Below are 17240 nucleotides of genomic sequence, written 5' to 3'. Positions count from 1 at the left end.
CAGGTGGATCACTTGAGGTCAGGAGTTTGAGACCAGCCTAGTCAACACGGTGAAGCCCCATCTCTACTAAAAATACAAAAATTAGCTTGAGGTAGAGGTTGCAGAGCCGAGATTGCACCATTGCACTCCAGCCTGGGTGACAGAGTGAGACCCCCTCTCAAAAAAAAAAAAATCACAACAGCAATAGCTAGCATTTACTGGGCACTCAGCCAGGTCTTCTACCTGTGTGGTCTCATTAAGTCTCATAACACCAAGCCTAGGACGTAGTTACTATGGTTTTCTCTGTTTCACAGATGAGGAGACTGAGGCGGAGAGGCAGAAAATAACTTGCGCCAGGTTCCTCAGCACGGTGGGGAGTTGGGATTCAAGCAGGCAGTGTGACCACCTCCATGCTCTTTGCCTTTACTCAAGTGCAGGACACGCAGAGAGGTTTTCTCCTCCCCGGAAGCCCTGGGGTCTCATAGAGTTGGGTTGGGAAGCTCCTCTCACGTGGCCTGAGTCTTCCTGCTCTTTCTGCCTGCAGAGCCCTTGGTGGAGCTGATGGATAGATGGGCCTCCCCACCCCCAGTGCATCCCTCTCCAATGTGGTGGCTCCTTCTACCCCTGCCCTGGGCCTCCCCTCCCAGCCTCCTCCTGCCCCTGTCGCTGTTGTCTGGATCCTGCCTGAAGTACAGGCTGGGAGGGAGCTGGAACGACGTCACCCTGGAAGTCAGAAGACCTGGGTTCTAGCTGGGGCTCAGCCCCTAGAGCAAACTTTGGCCTTCTTTGAGCCTCAGTGTCCCCATTTATAAAGAAGTGTTGACTTTCGGGCCAGGCTTATGTGGCTCCTGAGTTCAAGTGAGTTCAAGCTTTGAGGGTGGAGGGGTGCTGCCTGGGCCCCCAGATACCTGCCTATCCATCCACATAAGGGCCTTTTTTTTTTTTGAGACAGAGTCTCTCTCTGTCTCCCAGGCTGGAGTGCAGTGGCATGATCTCAACTCACTGCAACCTCTGCCTCCCAGGTTCAAGTCATTTTCCTGCCTCAGCCTCCAGAGTAGCTGGAATTACAGGCACCTGCCACCACGTGTGGCTAATTTTTGTGTTTTTAGTAGAGTTGGGGTTTCGCCACGTTGGCCAGGCTGGTCTCGAACTCCTGACCTCAAGTGATCCACCCACCTCAGCCTCCCAAAGTGCTCGGATTACAGGCATGAGCCACCACACCTGGCTGCACATAACGGTCTTTTTTTTTTTTTTTGAGCTAGAGTCTCTCTCTGTTGCCCAGGCTGGAGTGCAGTGGCGCGATCTTGGCTCACTGCAACCTCCATCTCCCAGGTTCAAGGGATTCTTGTGCCTCAGCCTCCTGAGTAGTTGGGATTACAGCGCCCACCACTATGCCCAGCTAATTTTTGTATTTTCAGTAGAGACAGGGTTTCACCATATTGGCCAGGCTGGTCTCGAACTCCTGACCTCAGGTGATCCACCCGCCTCGGCCTCCCAAAGTGCTGGGATTACAGGCATGAGCCACCGCACCCGGCCATAAGGGTCTTTAAAAGCTCCTTTGTGCAGGGGCTGGGAGAAGGGACACGGTTTAACACTCATGCTGCCCAGCCTAGCTCTGCCTTGAGAGAGGGGTGGGGATGTGGCGAGAGTAAGTGATTAGTTCATCTGTTCAACTCAGGCTTAGCCTGGACTCTACTGCCTGGGGTCAGTGGCAGGCCCTGCTTTCCAGTGGAATCCTGGGCTGACTGGATGCCCTGAAATGGTGTCTCTAGCTCCTGGGTGTTTCTTGATAGGGCCAAGGATGGAGGGAGAAATTGGGGTTCTTTTGGAGAGCGGGGAGCCAGAGATTTAGTGTAGATCGTTTCTCCCTGTTCTCCACACCCTCCATATCTTGCTCTCCTCGCAGGCCCGCATGCCCCTCCTCTGGCAAATGTGACGAGTGAAGGTCCCACCCAGCTCTGGGCATCCTGGGTCCATGCTCCCAGGGGCCGAGACAGCTACCCGGTGACCTTGTACCAGGCAGGCACCAGCGCCATCGGAGCCAAGGTGGCCAGCACAAGCTTTTCGAGTCTGACTCCAGGCACGAAGTACGAGGCGGAGGTTGTCACGCAGGCTGGGCCCCATCACAATGCAGCAGCCAACACCTCTGGCTGGACCCATGAGGCATGGGGAAGGCAGCGATGCAGGAGAGGTGAGCAAGGTTGCCTCAGAGAGCCCCGGGTCTTCCCTCAGTGGTGTCCCCTTTAGCCCATTTTCCATCTCCACACCCCAGGGCCCTGCAGGGGTCAGCAGGCCCTGGCATCAAGCATGGGGCTCTGAGGACTGGGGCTGGCGGCCTGGCTGATTGTTCTTCCTCCCTCTTTCCCTCCCTCTGTAGCCCTGCACACGCCCAGTGAGTTGGTGTCCATGCATGCGAGCACCGCTGTGGTCAACCTGGCCTGGGCCAGCGGCCCCCTTGGGGCAGGGGATGTACTACACCCAACTCTCAGAGGCGGGCACCTCTCCTGGGAGCACCCCCTGGTGCCAGGCCAAGCCCACCTCATCCTGAGGGGCCTCACACCTGGATGCAACCTCTCCCTGTCAGTGCTGTGCCAGGCGGGGCCGCTGCAGGCGTCCACTCAGCGCGTGGTGCTGCTTATTGGTATGCTGACGTCAGCAGCGGGGAGGACGAAAGTGCCCTGAGGTGCAGGTCCGATTCAGGTGGGCAGCACTGCCCGCTCGACTCTGAGCCACTGCTCTCTCCAGATGGATGCTGCACCCACTCTGCTCTGGGTTATGCACCTTATGCTTCTCCAGGTGGGCAGTCATGTCCAAAGGAGATGTTTTTCTGCCTGGCCGATATCCCTTTCCATGGGCATAAATGCCCTGTCTCTCTATGCCTGAGGATTTCGAGAGCCCTTCACCCAGAAGCCCTGCTCATGGGGGTGCACTGACCCCCACCCAATGCAGAGCCTTTTGATTCCCACAGAGCCTGGCCCTGTGGAGGATGTGCAGTGCCAGTCTGAGGCCACCTTCGTGGCCCTGACCTGGACGGTGCCCGCCAGGAATGTGGGCACCTGTCTGGTGGTGGCAGAGCAGCTGGCGGCAGGAGGGAATGCTCACCTTGTGTTCCAGGCCGACACCTCCAAAAATGCAGTCCTGTTGCCCAACCTGGTGCCTGCCACTTCCTATCGCCTCAGCCTCGCCGTGCTGGGCAGGAACGGTCTGTGGAGTCGGGCGGTCACTCTGGCGTGTTCCATTTCTGCTGAGGGTAGGCAGCTTCTGCTGCCTCTGAGGCCCCCTCAGTTCCGTGTCTTCCTGGGGATGTCACTCCTCTAGTCCTGGCTGCCTGGGTTTTTCTCTGTTCCCCAGGGCCCAGCCCTTTCCTCTGGCCCTGATCTTGCTAGTTTGATACCGTAGTTTTGAGCCTCGTGTCCTGGTACCCTAGCCCAGGAATCTTCTAGTCCTTATTTAATTATATCCATTAGCCCAAAGTTTTGGGATTATAGGCATGAGCCACTGCACCCAGCCTTGGTTCTTTAGCCCCAGGCACTGAGAGGCACTGGGGCTATGAAGGCATGGTCCCTGCCCTTGAAGATGGGTTGCTAGGCACCCAGTCAGGTCCTCACTCTCCTCTCCATCCCCAGCCTGGTATCCCCCAGCATTAGCCCCGGCCCCTGAGCTGGAGCCTGGGACAGAAATGGGAGTGATGATCCCACGGGGTATGTTTGGCGAGGATGATGGACAGATCCGGTGGTACGGCATCATTGCCACCACCAACATGTCACATGAGTCCTGGGCCCAGGAGGGGATGGGGAGACCCTAGCTGTGGCATGGAGTAGGTGACAGCAGGGGAGTAAGATGGGGACTGAGACTGGTAAGATGAAATATGTGAGGCTGGTGTCAGTCTCGGAGCAGGAAGGGGGACCAGAACGTTCTGGAGGAGAGTGCTAATATGAATGGTGGGTACACGTTAGACAGATAGGGTAGCCCCTCTGGCAGGAAGAGAGGCCTCGGCCCCACTGCCCACCCTGCTCTTCCCGTTCCCCACTCCTCTCTCAGTGCCTCAGCCTTCCTGGGAAGCCATCAACCACATGTGGCATGACCACTGCTACAGAGGACAGGACTCCTACCTGGCCATCCTGCTCCCCAACCCCTTCTACCCCAAGCCCTGGGCTATGCCGAGATCCTGGACAGTGCCTGTTGGTACAGAGGACTGTGGCCACACCAAAGAGAGATGCAACGGGCAGCTCAAGCCAGGTTCCCAGTATAGGCGAGTGCTAAGGCTGAAGGGAGTGATGAAACATAAGTTTCATTTGTGGTTTGTAAAGAAACAAGAGATCTGGATTGACTTATAAACAGAATGCATGTGATGGTCCATTAAGGCCAACAGAGTTATTTTGACTGAGCTTCCTGGCAGACAAGGCAAAAACCTGAACACCTATCTGTTACGCAGTTCTTTTTTTCAAAAAGGAAAGTGGAGTGTATTGTTTCAGCTTGCCAGGGCAGTTCCCAGGATATCCAGGTACCTATTTTTTTCTTTTTATTTTTTTACTTTTCCGTTTCTTTTCTTTTTTTCTTTAGACAGTCTTATTCTGTCACCCAGGCTGGAGTGCAGTGGCTGATCTCGGCTCACTGCAACCTCTGCCTCTCAGGTTCAAGCGATTCTCCTGCCTCAGCCTCCCGACTAGTTGGGACCACAGACACAGGTCTTCATGCCCAGCTAATTTTTGTATTTTTAATAGAGACAGGGTTTTGCCATGTTGGCCAGGCTGGTCTCCAACTCCTGACCTCAGGTGATCCACCTGCCTCGGCTTCCCAAAGTGCTGGGTTTACAGGGGTGAGCCACTGTGCCAGGCTCAGGCACCTATTTCTAGAGCTTCCTCTTACTCAAGGAAGATGGGGTTTGCTGTAAGATGGCAGACAGCATGATACATAACCTCTGCCAAGCTTGTCCAGCCTGTCTTATTTTGCTATGGTTCTGTTCTGTTTTAGGCTTTTAGCAGCCTGAGGCCATGGTTTTTTTTTTTTTTTTTGAGACGAGTCTCACTCTGTCGCCCAGGCTGGAGTGCAGTGGCACCATCTCTGCTCACTGCAAGCTCCGCCTCCCGGGTTCACGCCATTCTCCTGCCTAAGCCTCTCCGAGTAGCTGGGACTACAGGTGCCCGCCGCCACGCCCGGCTAATTTTTTGTATTTTTAGTAGAGACGGGGTTTCACCATGGTCTCGATCTCCTGACCTCGTGATCCGCCCGCCTCGGCCTCCCAAAGTGCTGGGATTACAAGCGTGAGCCACCGTGCCCGGCGAGGCCATGGTTTTCAGTTTCTGTCTCGAGTGATAAACAGACAAGAGGGATGAGGAAGGGGCTTTACTGGCCCAACCAGAAATGGAAACTAAAAACCCATGACCGCCTCTTCTCTCCCCTGGACACGCCTGCTGGGGCGCACTTGCTATCTGAGTGTCTATTGCTCGCCACCCAGATTGCTGGGAGGGGCTTCACCTTATTTGCCTGCCCTTCCCCAAAAGAAGGTCCTGTTTCTCTGCCCAGGTTCAGCGTTGCAGCCTTTACCAGGTACAGCCCTCCTGAGGCCATTAACTCCTTCTCAGCCTTCTCGGGTAGGGAGGGCACTGGGCAAGGGCTCCAGCTGGGCCCTGGAGATGGGGAGGAGAGCTGGGAACCCTCTTGTGTGACTCATCACCAACCAGTAGCAGGAGGGACTGAGCTTAAACTACTGGGATAACATGTCCTGTCGAGCAGAGTGGGGAGACCCAGAGCCAGCGACGAAGGTGCTCTTGGCACCAGACTTGGCCTGGGCAAGCTGAGAGTGCAGGCAGGAGAGTCTGAGGCATTGCGGTGGTCTGCTGCTGTCCACACTCACACTGCCTCTCTAGACCCGGATGCTCCCAGGCCATCCGGGCTCTAGAACAGCCCTGACCAATAGAAATGTAAGGCAAGCCACTTAAGTAATTTAAAATGTCTTTTTAAAACTACATTAAAAAGGTCAAAAGAAACAGGTGAAATTAATTTTAGTGACATTTTATTTAAACCAAAATATCTAAAATATCAATAGGTGACCCATGAAAAACACTTTTTTTTTTTTTTTTTTTTTTTGAGACAGAGTCTTTCTCTGTTGCCCAGGCTGGAATGCAGTGGCGTGATCTCGGCTCACTGCAACCTCTGCCTCCCAGGTTCAAGTGATTCTCCTGCCTCAGCCTCCTGAGTAGCTGGAATTACAGGCTAATTTTTGTATTTTTAGTAGAGACAGGGTTTCACCGTGTTGGCCAGGCCAGTCTTGAATTCCTGACCTCAAGTGATCCACCTGCCTTGGCCTCTCAGGTTGGCATTACAGGTGTGAGCCACTGCAACTGGCCAAAAACACTTCTAATGAGATATTTTACATTCTTTTCTTTCTTACTATGTCTTTGAAATCTGGTGTGTATTTTACACTTACAGCAAATCATAAGTTGGAATTGTCACAATTCAAATGTTCAGTAGCTACCGTATAGGACACTGCAGTTCTAGAAAGTCCAGGAAACCAGGCCTTTACCCTCTTTCTTTTCTTTTGATGGTATCAGGGAAGGGAGTGGGGTCTTTGGGGCATCCTGAGGAGTGGGGGGGCAGGGAGGGGTTGCTGGTGTTGCCAGTTCCCATCCAGATGTTCCCCCCAGGCAGCCATCTCTGGCCTCAGTTTGATATCTGGGACTACTAGGGTAGAGGGGGTTTGTCACTGTACCCTTCACCCAGAGGGTCCCAGGTCTAGCAGAGCTTGGCATGACCCCGCAGGGTTTGTGGGACAAGGCTGCTGTGTTCCACTCTTCTCTTCTTTCCGCAGAGCCCTGGGCCAGTGTCTCCCCTGCAGTAGTGCCCCTGCCGGTAGTGGAGGGCCTCGTGGTGGGCTGTGTCCTCACCATCTGTGCTGTGCTGAGCCTGCTGTGCTGGAGGTGGGTAAAGGGGCAGAGGTGAGTGGGAGGGAAGGCTGGGGGCTGGGGAGAACTTTGTGACCAGAGTGGGCCAGCTCCCTGCCCCTGGGGCTGCCTTCCACGTGCCCCCTCACCCTTTGCAGGGCAGGGAAGAATCCATTTTCCCAAGAGCTGACAGCTTACAACCTGCGGTGAGTGCATTTTCCTGCGCCTCCCTGCCTTGTGGGGGCCATGGTGGCATTGCTGAAGCTTTCCTGGCCCCCACTCTGCTGTGACTATGTCCCAGTTAGGGGGTTGCAAGGCTCTGCCAGACCCCCATTCTTCCTCAGCCACCACACCACCCCGAATGCCTTTTCAATGCCTGGACCTCTCACTCCCCACTCCTCTCTGCCCACATGGCCTCTTCCTCCTCCAAATGCACTCATACGTAAGTGAGGGCTTTCCAGAGAAACAGAACCAACAGGGAGTGTGTGTGGAGAGAGGAGAGAGGAGAGCAGGGAGAGAGAGGACAGGAAGGTGGGGGAGATGAGAGGAGAGGAGAGAGGAGAGCAGGGAGAGAGAGGACAGGAAGGTGGGGGAGATGAGAGGAGAGGAGAGGGAGAGAGGGGGAAGAGAGAGATGTTGAGGAATTGGCTTATGTGATTGTGGAGGCTTGGTGAGTCCAGGAATCTGGGGTAGACCAGCAGGCAAAAGCCTCTGGGAAGCATCTGGAGGCAGCCTGCTGCCGGAATTCCTTCTTGCTCAGAGAAGGTCAGTCTTTGTTCTATGAAAGCCTTCGACTGATTAAATGAGGCCCAGCCACATTAGAGTTTACTCAGTGAACCACTTTAAATGTTAGTCTCATACAAAAAACACCTTCACGGAAACATCCAGAATAATGTTTGACCAACTTTCTGGGCACTGTGACCCAACCCAGCTGACACAATATTAACCATCACACGCGCCTTCTCCAGTTCCCACCTTCTCCCTGACCAACCACGTAGATGGTATCAGCTCTTTGCCTCATGTCAACCTCCTGTGGGGCTGCCATTAACTGAGTACTGGCTGTGCACAGGAGCCCTCCTCAGGACCTGGGGAGGGAGTCTGTGAGACTCACGCGTGTCCCCTCCCCTTCTCTGTTCTTCCATATTGATGGTTTGCAGCCCAGGCTGGGCGTTGGAGGAGCTTGCTGGGAACGCACACTGCTCCACACCCAGGGTAGAGTTCAGGATCTGCGTTTCCAACAGGCCCCCAGGTGATCAGATTGTGCCACTGGGACTGAGGTCCCCTGCTGTGTACCCATCACCCAGGGGAGGGCAGGCCAGGACTCTGCAAATCTAAGGCTGGGGGGCTACCCTCTCTACCTCCCACCAGGTAGACCCACTGGCCCATCCCCATCCACAGCTTCAGGCAGAGCTATGAGGCCAAGAGTGCTCACGCGCACCGGGCTTTCTTTTTGGAATTCGATGTAAGGCCTTTACCACCCTTGAGCTCAGAGGAGGGAAGACTGGGACCTGTCTGAAGGTCTAGAGGGAACTCCCAGTTGCACACTTGTCCCCACTGCCCCTCTCCTGGCATGGGGTGAGATGGGTCTACTTCAGCAACCAGTGCCTGCCCTTGATCCCTGCAGGAGCTGAAGGAGGTGGGCAAGGAGCAGCCCAGACTGGAGGCTGAGTACGCTGCCAACACCACCAAGAACTGTTACCCACATGTGCTACACCATGAGTGCTGGGGGCAGGAGAGGAGGCATGGCAGAGGGCTAGGGCTTGGCATGGGGGCGGGGGGCTTCATGTGCCCAGCCCTGAATGCACAGCTTTCACTCTCTGCAGACGACCACTCCAGGGTCAGGCTGACCCAGCTGGAGGGAGAGCCTCATTCTGACTACATCAACGCCAACTTCATCCCAGTGAGGGCCACTGGTGAGGCTGCCCATGGGATCTGGGATCTGCTCGGGAGATGGGCTGGTTTGCAGGCCACACAGGCCTTCGTTAGCTGTAACAGCTCTCTAGGAGATCACCAGCTTGGGCTTCATGAGCTCAATCCAGCGGGTGTCTAGCAAGGGTCTACTGTGTGCTGGGCTCTGTGCTGGGCCTGCAGGAGGCAGAGCTGAGTTAGCCACATTCCCCACCTTCAAAGGAGCACGTGGGCATGTGTGTGACATTCATCACACACTGTGACAAGGGCTGTAATAGAGGAAAAACACTGTACTCAGGGCACATGGAGGAAGGAGAAATTTCATCCACCTGAGGAATTAAGAAAGGCTTCCCAGAGGAGGGGACATTTGATTTATTGAAGGATGAGTAACATTTTGATAAGTGATGAAAGAGGGAAGGACATTCTGTTGACTGGAAGGAGCAGCCAGAGAACAGCCAAGCAGTAATGTTCAGGCAGCGTGTGTGTGTGTGTGTGTGTGTGTGTGTGTGTGTGTGTGTGTGTGTGTGGTGGGGGGTGCATAGGGGTGAGGGAGTGGGGAGGTGCTGGGTGGTGGGAGGTGTAATGGGGAAGTTAGCCTGGGGCTGAATGAAGGAGGGCTTGATTGTTAGGCTGAGGGCTTTGGACTCTATTTGGTGGGCAATGGGGAGCCATAGAAGATTTCCGAGCATAGAAGAAATGCAGTTTGGGTTTAGGAAGGTGACTCTGGGTGGGTGAAGAGGGTGGCCTAGGTGGGCTATTTAACTCATGTCAGTATCTTGTTGTTTTCATTGGGGTTTTTCTTGTCCCTTTGGGGTGGGACAGGGACGGGGTGGCGTCTCTGAAGTCAGCCCTCCTGGGTTGCATTCTGGGTGCACACGTGTTCGTGTGTTTGCACGCATGTAGGTGTGTGCACGGCATCCTCACTCCTGGAGGTCAAATATTGGAAATCTGCTGTGTGCTTGACACCAAGCATCGCCCGTTAACATGTTCCTGACCTCTGCCACCTACACCCCAGGGCTACACCCGCCCACCCACAGGAATTCATTGCCTCTCAGGGGCCTCTCAAGAAAACGCTGGAGAACTTCTGACGGCTGGTGCGGGAGTAGCAGGTCCGCATCGTCATCATGCTGACCATCGGCATGGAGAACGGGAGGGTGATGCGCCTTACGGGCTCCTGGAAAGGCCACCAGGTGGCTCAGTTCCCCTTGTGGGAATTGCCATGGCCCCGTTGGCATCTTCCCGCGGGGAAGGCGGGGCAGACTGAAGTGAGGCCAATCAGGCCTGGAGGGTGGTGGAACCACCTCCCACCCAGAGCCAGGATGGAGTGGTCCCTGGGATGGGGAGACAGTGGGAGGAACCAGGTATGTAAGCTCCCAGCTTGGCTTAGTTTCTACGGGCTTCTTGCCCTGGGCAGAGAAGGTACCAAGGGGTAGGGACTGCCCAGGGCCGGTGTCAAAGGTACCATCATGGATCCTTCCTTTCGGTAAGCCTGGCAGATGCAGGGCCCTGGGACACGCAGAGAGTCTGCCGAGTCTGTCCTCTTGCTGGAGCAGTAAGCCCAGGGCTGCTGGCCGCTGAATAAGGGCTGTTCTGTTTGGCACAGGAACCTAGTGGCTGACTCAGAATCCTGAGGGTCATGAGAGGTCTGAGGGCAAGGGTGCTGGAGCCCGGGCAAGGGAGAGCAGCTCCTGGAGGAGGGAGCCTTGGAGCTAGGTCATTACAAAGAGCAGAATCCCAGCAGGGTGGCAGGGACCAGAAAGGTGGGCAGGGAGGGGTGGGACTGGGTAAAGCAGGGGGCGGCAGTGATAGCTGTGGGCCCACAGCTGCCCTTCCCCTCTCCAACCTTCTGGTCCCAGGTGCTGTGTGAGCATTACTGGCTGACTGACTCTACCCTGGTCACCCATGGTCACATCACCATCCACCTCCTAGCCAAGGAGACTAAGGATGAGTGGGCCAAGCGGGAATTCCAGCTGCAGCACGTGCGTGCCCCAAGGATGAGGGGGTTGGACAGGCATTAGAGCTGAGACCCCTGAGAAGGTTGCCTCACTTCCTGGGTCCCTGGAGCCCTCTCTTTCGGAGGACCACAAGTACTCAGCCACCACCCAGGGAAGTGTGTGTTAGGGAAGGGGTAGGGAGGCACGGAGAAAGTTAAGAGCTTATCTGAGGCTGCACAGTGAGGGAAAGAAAGAGCAAGGGAGACATGATGGTTCCTGACCTCCTCCATGCCAGCTCAGGGCTCCTGCCTCACCCCATGCCCCCTGTGCCCATCTGCCTTCTCAGGTTGTACACTGCTGGGGCAGGAAAGCCAGGGACCCGAATCACTCCTATTCCCGGGCACCCTCTATATGCAGAGATTACCCAGGAGGCTAGAGAAGGACCCGAGGGCTCAGGAAGCACCCTGATGGGGGAGACATAGCTGCCACCCTCAAGGAGCAGTTGGTCTGCATCATCCCTGCCCTTAGGCAGCTGGGGAAGAAAGTATGAGGTCTGGGCCATGGGAACCTGGAGTTAGGAAGATAAGGAGCAGCAGCAGGGCCCCTCTGCCCCCTTGTCGCCTTCCCACCCCCTTCTCAGGTTGTTCAGCAACAGCAGCGGAGGGTGGAGCAACTGCAAGTCACTACCTGGCCCGACCACAGCATCCTCAAGGTCCCCATCTCCCTGCTTGCCTTTATGGCACTGGTACAGGAGCAGGCAAGGGCCACCCAGGGCATGGGACCCATCCTGGCGCACTGCAGGTGAGGGCAGGTGAGTGCATAGGGTGGAGAGCCCCCTGCCTGGCCTGGGGGTGTGGGGGGCTCTTGGACTGTGGGGGGAGCTGGGGACATGGGCAGCCCCTTCACCCATTCACCTCCTCAGGGGCTGTCCCTGCAGTGCGGGCATGGGCCGGACGGGCACCTTCGTGGCCCTGTCGAGGCTGCTGCAGCAGCTGGAGGAGGAGCAGATGGTAGACGTGTTCCATGCTGTGTATGCACTCTGGATGCACCGGCCCCTCATGATCCAGATCCTGGTGAGGGCCTCACAGGCTGGGCTGGGCAGCTGGGACCCTGAAGGAGTGGGAGGGAGGTGGGTGGCCACAGGGCTACAGGAGGGACCAGGAAAGAGAGCTCATGGGGCACACAGAAGACCCTGGGGAGAGGGTTTCAAACACATCAACATCCTCTCTGGGCTGTGCTTCCTATTCTGTGAAAGGGGAGGTGGGACAGGACCCTGTCAGCTTTGACGCCATGGGACGGTGGAGGGAAGGCTTCTCAGTGGCTCCCTCTCCCCTCCTACCCGATCCCTGCCTTGCTGGTCAGGGCCTGGAAAATCTCCCCGCAGGCCCCCCTTACTCCTTGCTGAGCAGCCTGATGCCCTTCCCCCTGGCAGAGCCAGTACGTCTTCCTGCACAGCTGCCTACTGAGCAAGATTCTGGAAGGGCCCTTCAACATCTCTGAGTAAGTCCCAGCTTCCCTGTGCCTCCCACAGGCAGGCTCCCTGCTGCTGTTCGTGGGCAGAGCCGAGCAGACTAGAATGGGGAGCTGGGGAACCTTGAGTGCCTTCTCCCTCTCCAACCCCCCCCACCAGGTCTTGGCCCATCTCTGTGACGAACTTCACGCAGGCATGTGCCAAGAGGTCAGCCAATGCCAACGCTGGCTTCTTGAAGGAGTACGAGGTACACTTCAGGGCAGCAAGTGGGTGACAGCCAAGGGCAGCCTTCCCCTGCTGAGCCAGCCCTGCATGGGACCTCCCAGCCTCAGGGCACCCATCTCCTTCCCAGCTCTTGCTGCAGGCCATCAAGGATGAGGCTGGCTCTTCCGCACCCCCGCCTGGCTATGAGCAGGACAGCCCTGTCTCCTGTGAGTCTCAGTGTGGACCCTGTGGAGGGGCAGGGGGGCCAGCGTGGGCTGGGGGCCTCTGGCAGCTTCACCCTCACTGTCTTCCCTCAGATGACCGTTCTCAGGGGCAGTTTTCTCCAGTGGAGGAGAGCCCCCCTGATGACATGCCTGAAGCCTGGCTCTTCCCTGTGAGATGATGCTGGTTTTGCCACTGCTTCCTGCCCTCTCTGACCACCTGTACTTCCCAGGCTGGGGCTGCTGGGGGGTCCCAGAGTTGTGGGCTGGGTAGGGGACACCCTCAGTCTCTGGAAGCCGATGAGCTGTGCTCTGCAGGGTGGGCCCTCTGGCTGTGATCATATGATGCTGACTGGCCCCGCAGGGCCAGAGGAGCTCTGGGAGCTGATGTGGCAGCACGGGGCTCATGTGCTTGTCTCTCTGTGCCCACCTGGTGCCATGGAGAAGGTGAGAGAGCAGACGACAGAGGAAGGGAGGCTCAGGAGTTAGGGCTGAGGATGGGGGCGGGGAGTTTGCAGTGCTGTCTGTGACCAGGGCAGGGGCAGAGATCTCAGGAAGTTGCCTGAGCAGCCCTAACTTGGTCCCAGCCACAGGAATTCTGGCCAACAGAGATGCAGCCCGTAGTCACAGACATGGTGACGGTGCACTGGGTGGCCGAGAGCAGCACAGCGGGCTGGCTCTGTACCCTCTTCAGGGTCACACATGTAGGTGTTGGGGCCACAGGGCATGGGATGGTGTGTGGGGGAAGAGTCCTGTGCGGGCTCCCTCTGCCCTCTCCAGCACCAATGCTGATCATGTCTTTGCCCCAGGGGAGAGCAGGAAGGAAAGGGAGGTGCAGAGACTGCAGTTTCCATACCTGGAGCCTGGGCATGAGCTGCCCGCCACCACCTTGCTGCCCTTCCTGGCTGCTGTGGGCCAGTGCTGCTCTCGGGGCAACAGCAAGAAGCCGGGCACACTGCTCAGCCACTCCAGGTGTTGCTGGACAATGGTCTTGGGGGAGTGGACACTGGAAGCCCCTCCCTGTCCCTCTGGCATAGCCTCAGATCTCCCTGGGCCCTACTTGGGTTATGTGTCAAAAGGACACAGTCTCACAATGCCCCTGTCTTCTCCACACCCTACCCTGTCCTCAGGAATATGGTGGGAATTTACCGTCTCCCTCCTTGGGCCCAGGCTGGCTGGCTGGCTGACCAAGTGTTCGGTGTCCCTTCTCAGTTCCTGCGCCCAGGTTGGGTTTTCCCACATCCCTGGACACCCCCGCCACACCCCCTTTAGGTACCTCATCCAACTCTAGGTCAGTTGCAGCAAGGGTGCGACCCAGCTGGGCACCTTCCTGGCTATGGAGCAGCTGCTGCAGCAGGCAGGGTGTGAGTGCACCATGGATGTCTTTAACGTGGCCCTGCAGCAGTCTCAGGCCTGTGGCCTTATGACTCCAACGCTGGTGAGAGGCGACCAGAGGCGACAGGGCTGGGGTGGGGGCGTGGGGGCGTGGGGGCATAGGGGCTCAGCTGTGGGAAGGGGCGGGGGGATGAGGGAGCTTCTGCCCAGGCCTCTAGGCAGCACCACCCGGGTAGCCACCAGGTGGCGCTGTGGACCGCTGTGCGTTCGCCCCTATGGAGCCCTAGGGGTTGGGACACACAAGGGAGCCTTTTTCTGTTAGATTGGGGCAGGCGGGGCGAGCCTCCTAACCCTATGTCCATCTCCAGAAGCAGTATATCTACCTCTACAACTGTCTGAACAGCGCGCTGGCAGACGGGCTGCCCGGAGTCGGCACTGGTCACTGTGCAGGAGAGGTTTGTGCCCTGTGGGATGGGGACAGCATTCCTGACACATCCACATGGGCCTGGGCTCCCTGGAATGGCGGCCTCCACTGGGCTCTGTGCTGCGAAGGTACAGGGTCTTGGAATAAAGACCTGTGGCCAAGCGTAAAGCTCAGTGTGTTCTGTCTGTCCATCCTCAGACCTGGGCCCAGTGTGTGGGTCTTGTGGGCAAACGTGGAGCCGGGATGGAAGCTAGGACCTGGAGTCTGGTTGAACTAGGTGACCTATGGGCCCTATGCTGTTGGTTTTTCCCCTGAAGCAATCCTCTGCTTCCTCCAGTTTCTAAATGTCCTCAGACTTTGGTCTCTCCACGTCTAGTTTCCTGTGGTGCTAAGCCCTGGATTCAGAATCACAGCTCCAAATTGTTCGTCCTCTGCCCCATCACCCTGCATGCACCATGCTGTATGCAGTAGGGTTTATCCTGTTTCCCACTTCCCTTCTCCTGCCATCCCCAGCCTTCTCTACCTGCCAGAGCCCCCAGGGGCCACCCTCAGCCCCCACCAGGATGGAGATGCCAGAGCTACCCTGTTACTCGGAATGCAGGCGCTGGAGGCACCCCTCAGGCGGAGTTGCCAAGTTTTCCCCGCTCCTTCGCTCTCTCCTCCTTCCTCCCCTCCACATAGGAGGAGGTGGGGGAGAAAGCAGGGAGGGCATATGGAGAAAGGAAAAACCAGGAGGAGCAGCAGAGACCTGAAAAGAGGGTGGGGAGGCGGCTGTCTGTCCCACAGACTCTAGGACCGCACTGCATACCATGTGCATGACTGCTGGTGGCCACATGAGCTCCTGCCTTCCTCCCTGGTCAGGCTGGGAGTTTCCAGGTGCAGTGCCTGATGCTGGACCCTAACTGCCCCTGGTGGAAGGCCCTGGAAGGACACAGAGAAAGCCTGGACAGATCGGAGCAAGAGTCCCTGAAATGGAGTTGGGTCTCCCCAAGGGGAAGGGGGGAGAGCTCTTTGGCCAACCTGAGTTCCTACTAAGGTGCAACGGGTCAGAAGTCAGTGGAGGGTCCTTCTCAGGCCTGGTTGAAGAAGGGTATACAGAGGTCTTGCTGGCTGCTCAGCCGGGAGCTTTCCCAGAATGAGACTAAAGCACTGGTGCCCTCCCAGGAGGACTAAATGTCAGTGTCCTCCGTATGCCATGTTTATCAGGAGCTGAGGGTGGGCCCCCTAATGACCCTCGCAAAAGCAGGCTGGAGGCTCTGCTCTGAGCTGCCCAAGTCTGTCTCAAGCAGCTGCTCCTGACGTTGCAACAGGGCTCAACCATGGCTGTTCCACTCTGGGAAAATCGCACATTGGAGCAGCAGGAGCTGCAAATGAGATGGAGCCGAGGCTATGGTTGAGTGAAGGAAGTGCAGGCTGGCCTGCGGTAGCTTTCTGCCATAGGGCAGAGGTGGCTCTATCTGTGGGTCTTTCTGGTCATGTAGGCCCATCCTCTGGCCTTCCTAGGAGGCTCATCTTCTACTTTCAGCGCCATGGCACCAACTGGAGGCCTAGGGTCAGGGTCTGCTCATTTCTTGGTCCAGTGATGCAGCCCCTCTAGCCCTGGGAGGTTATCGGAGAGTGGAGAGGTGTTGATGAGAGGATCCTGGCATCTGGAAGGACAGGGTGGAAGAAATCCTGGATGCCTCTGAGGTCCCAGATTTCTGGTATAGCCTCTGGCTGGACCATGGGGAGACAGGGCAAAAAAGGCAGGAGGGGGGCCCACAGTCTGCTCTAGCTCTGCGCTGGGGCTTGGTTCAGCATGGGAGAGACCAGAGAGACCAAGAGGCTGCGTGAAGGAAGCACAGCCAGCTCACTATGGTCTAAGGAGAGAACAGGGATTGACCTCAGTTTTAACCACCATGCCCCTTGCTCACCAGGGCTCTGGGGCCAGCCAGGTCAGCCACTTGGTGGGATTCCAGCCTCAGGGTGGCTGAGCTGCAGCTGCAGCACCCGGCCTCCAGGTGGCGCCAATCCGCTTACTTTGAAGTGGGCCCTGACAACCAGCTGAGGTGCCCGCCGTCCCTCAGCCTCCCGAGGTCCTGGGAGCAAGAATCAAGGTGGTCCCCGGGCCATAAACCTGACAGAGGCTGCAGGAGTACATTTCCACCCAGGGTGCACTCAGCAGGTGGAACTCCACACTCAGTTCTTTGGAGTCAAGGCGCGGCCTCTCAGTGAGGAGACTGCTCCTGGTTGCCCACTGCCGGGTCATCCCAGCTTGCAGTGGAACCCTCCGCAGCCTGGCCTCTTCCAGGGTAGCCCCTCACTCCCCTCTCTCCTGTCCTAGGAGACAGGCCGAGGAGGGCGGACGAGTTCCAGCTCTGGGGATGCCCCATCAGCTGTGTCACCTTGAACAAATCATTTCTCCTCTTGGGTCTCAGTTTCCTCCAGTGTGAAACGTGGTTGAAGCATGAGGGGCTATGGAAGCCCCAAGGCCTCTTTCAGAGACCTCCTCTGGGTCCCATGTGACCCCGTGGCTGTCCCCAAAGGCAAGAGGGTCCCCAGCCCCGCGGCCAAGGCCCTGGACACCCTTTCCAAACAAATGCAGGTCTCTGACGGGCTGAGCTTTGCTCGCTTGGGTTTCTTTGCTTTCTTCCTTTTTTTTTTTCTTTCCTGGATGAAATTCCTGCCAGCTCCGAAGGAAGGAGCGAAGGGGAGCGAGCCGCAGCGTAGAAAGTTTCCTTGACTCCTCCTCCGGCTGGGTCTCCCTCACTTGCCAAGCCCAGCCTGTGAAACTGAATAACGAAGATCATTCAACAATGCCTGCCCCTCTCTGACTGCACCGTCCCGGCGCTCCCACAGCCGCCGCCGACGCCCAGTAGAGCCCCCGGGGCGGTCCCCACC

General features: G+C 57.1%; 1 protein-coding gene across 1 annotated transcript in view; it reads left to right on the top strand.

The window, feature by feature from the left end:
• The window catches only part of LOC100585929 (receptor-type tyrosine-protein phosphatase V-like), a 24251-nt gene extending 7033 nt beyond the window's left edge, over positions 1-17218 (top strand). Inside the window, 26 exon segments of the mRNA XM_030819398.1 lie at positions 1886-2144; positions 2364-2620; positions 2948-3229; positions 3606-3746; positions 4021-4231; positions 5506-5573; positions 6791-6917; positions 7022-7069; positions 8232-8325; positions 8488-8584; positions 8687-8763; positions 9787-9795; positions 9797-9925; positions 10628-10750; positions 11346-11506; positions 11643-11778; positions 12138-12205; positions 12336-12423; positions 12529-12607; positions 12698-12774; positions 12920-13048; positions 13189-13309; positions 13411-13573; positions 13904-14039; positions 14305-14488; positions 17199-17218. Of these exon segments, the coding sequence (XP_030675258.1) occupies positions 1886-2144; positions 2364-2620; positions 2948-3229; positions 3606-3746; positions 4021-4231; positions 5506-5573; positions 6791-6917; positions 7022-7069; positions 8232-8325; positions 8488-8584; positions 8687-8763; positions 9787-9795; positions 9797-9925; positions 10628-10750; positions 11346-11506; positions 11643-11778; positions 12138-12205; positions 12336-12423; positions 12529-12607; positions 12698-12774; positions 12920-13048; positions 13189-13309; positions 13411-13573; positions 13904-14039; positions 14305-14488; positions 17199-17218 (3284 nt within the window).
• The last annotated feature ends 22 nt before the right edge of the window (positions 17219-17240 follow it).

The sequence above is a fragment of the Nomascus leucogenys genome, chromosome 9, assembly GCF_006542625.1.
Source record: "Nomascus leucogenys isolate Asia chromosome 9, Asia_NLE_v1, whole genome shotgun sequence".
Lineage (NCBI taxonomy): Eukaryota > Metazoa > Chordata > Mammalia > Primates > Hylobatidae > Nomascus > Nomascus leucogenys.
Note: the sequence above shows the minus strand (reverse complement) of the source record. Positions and strands in the feature narration are given on the sequence as shown.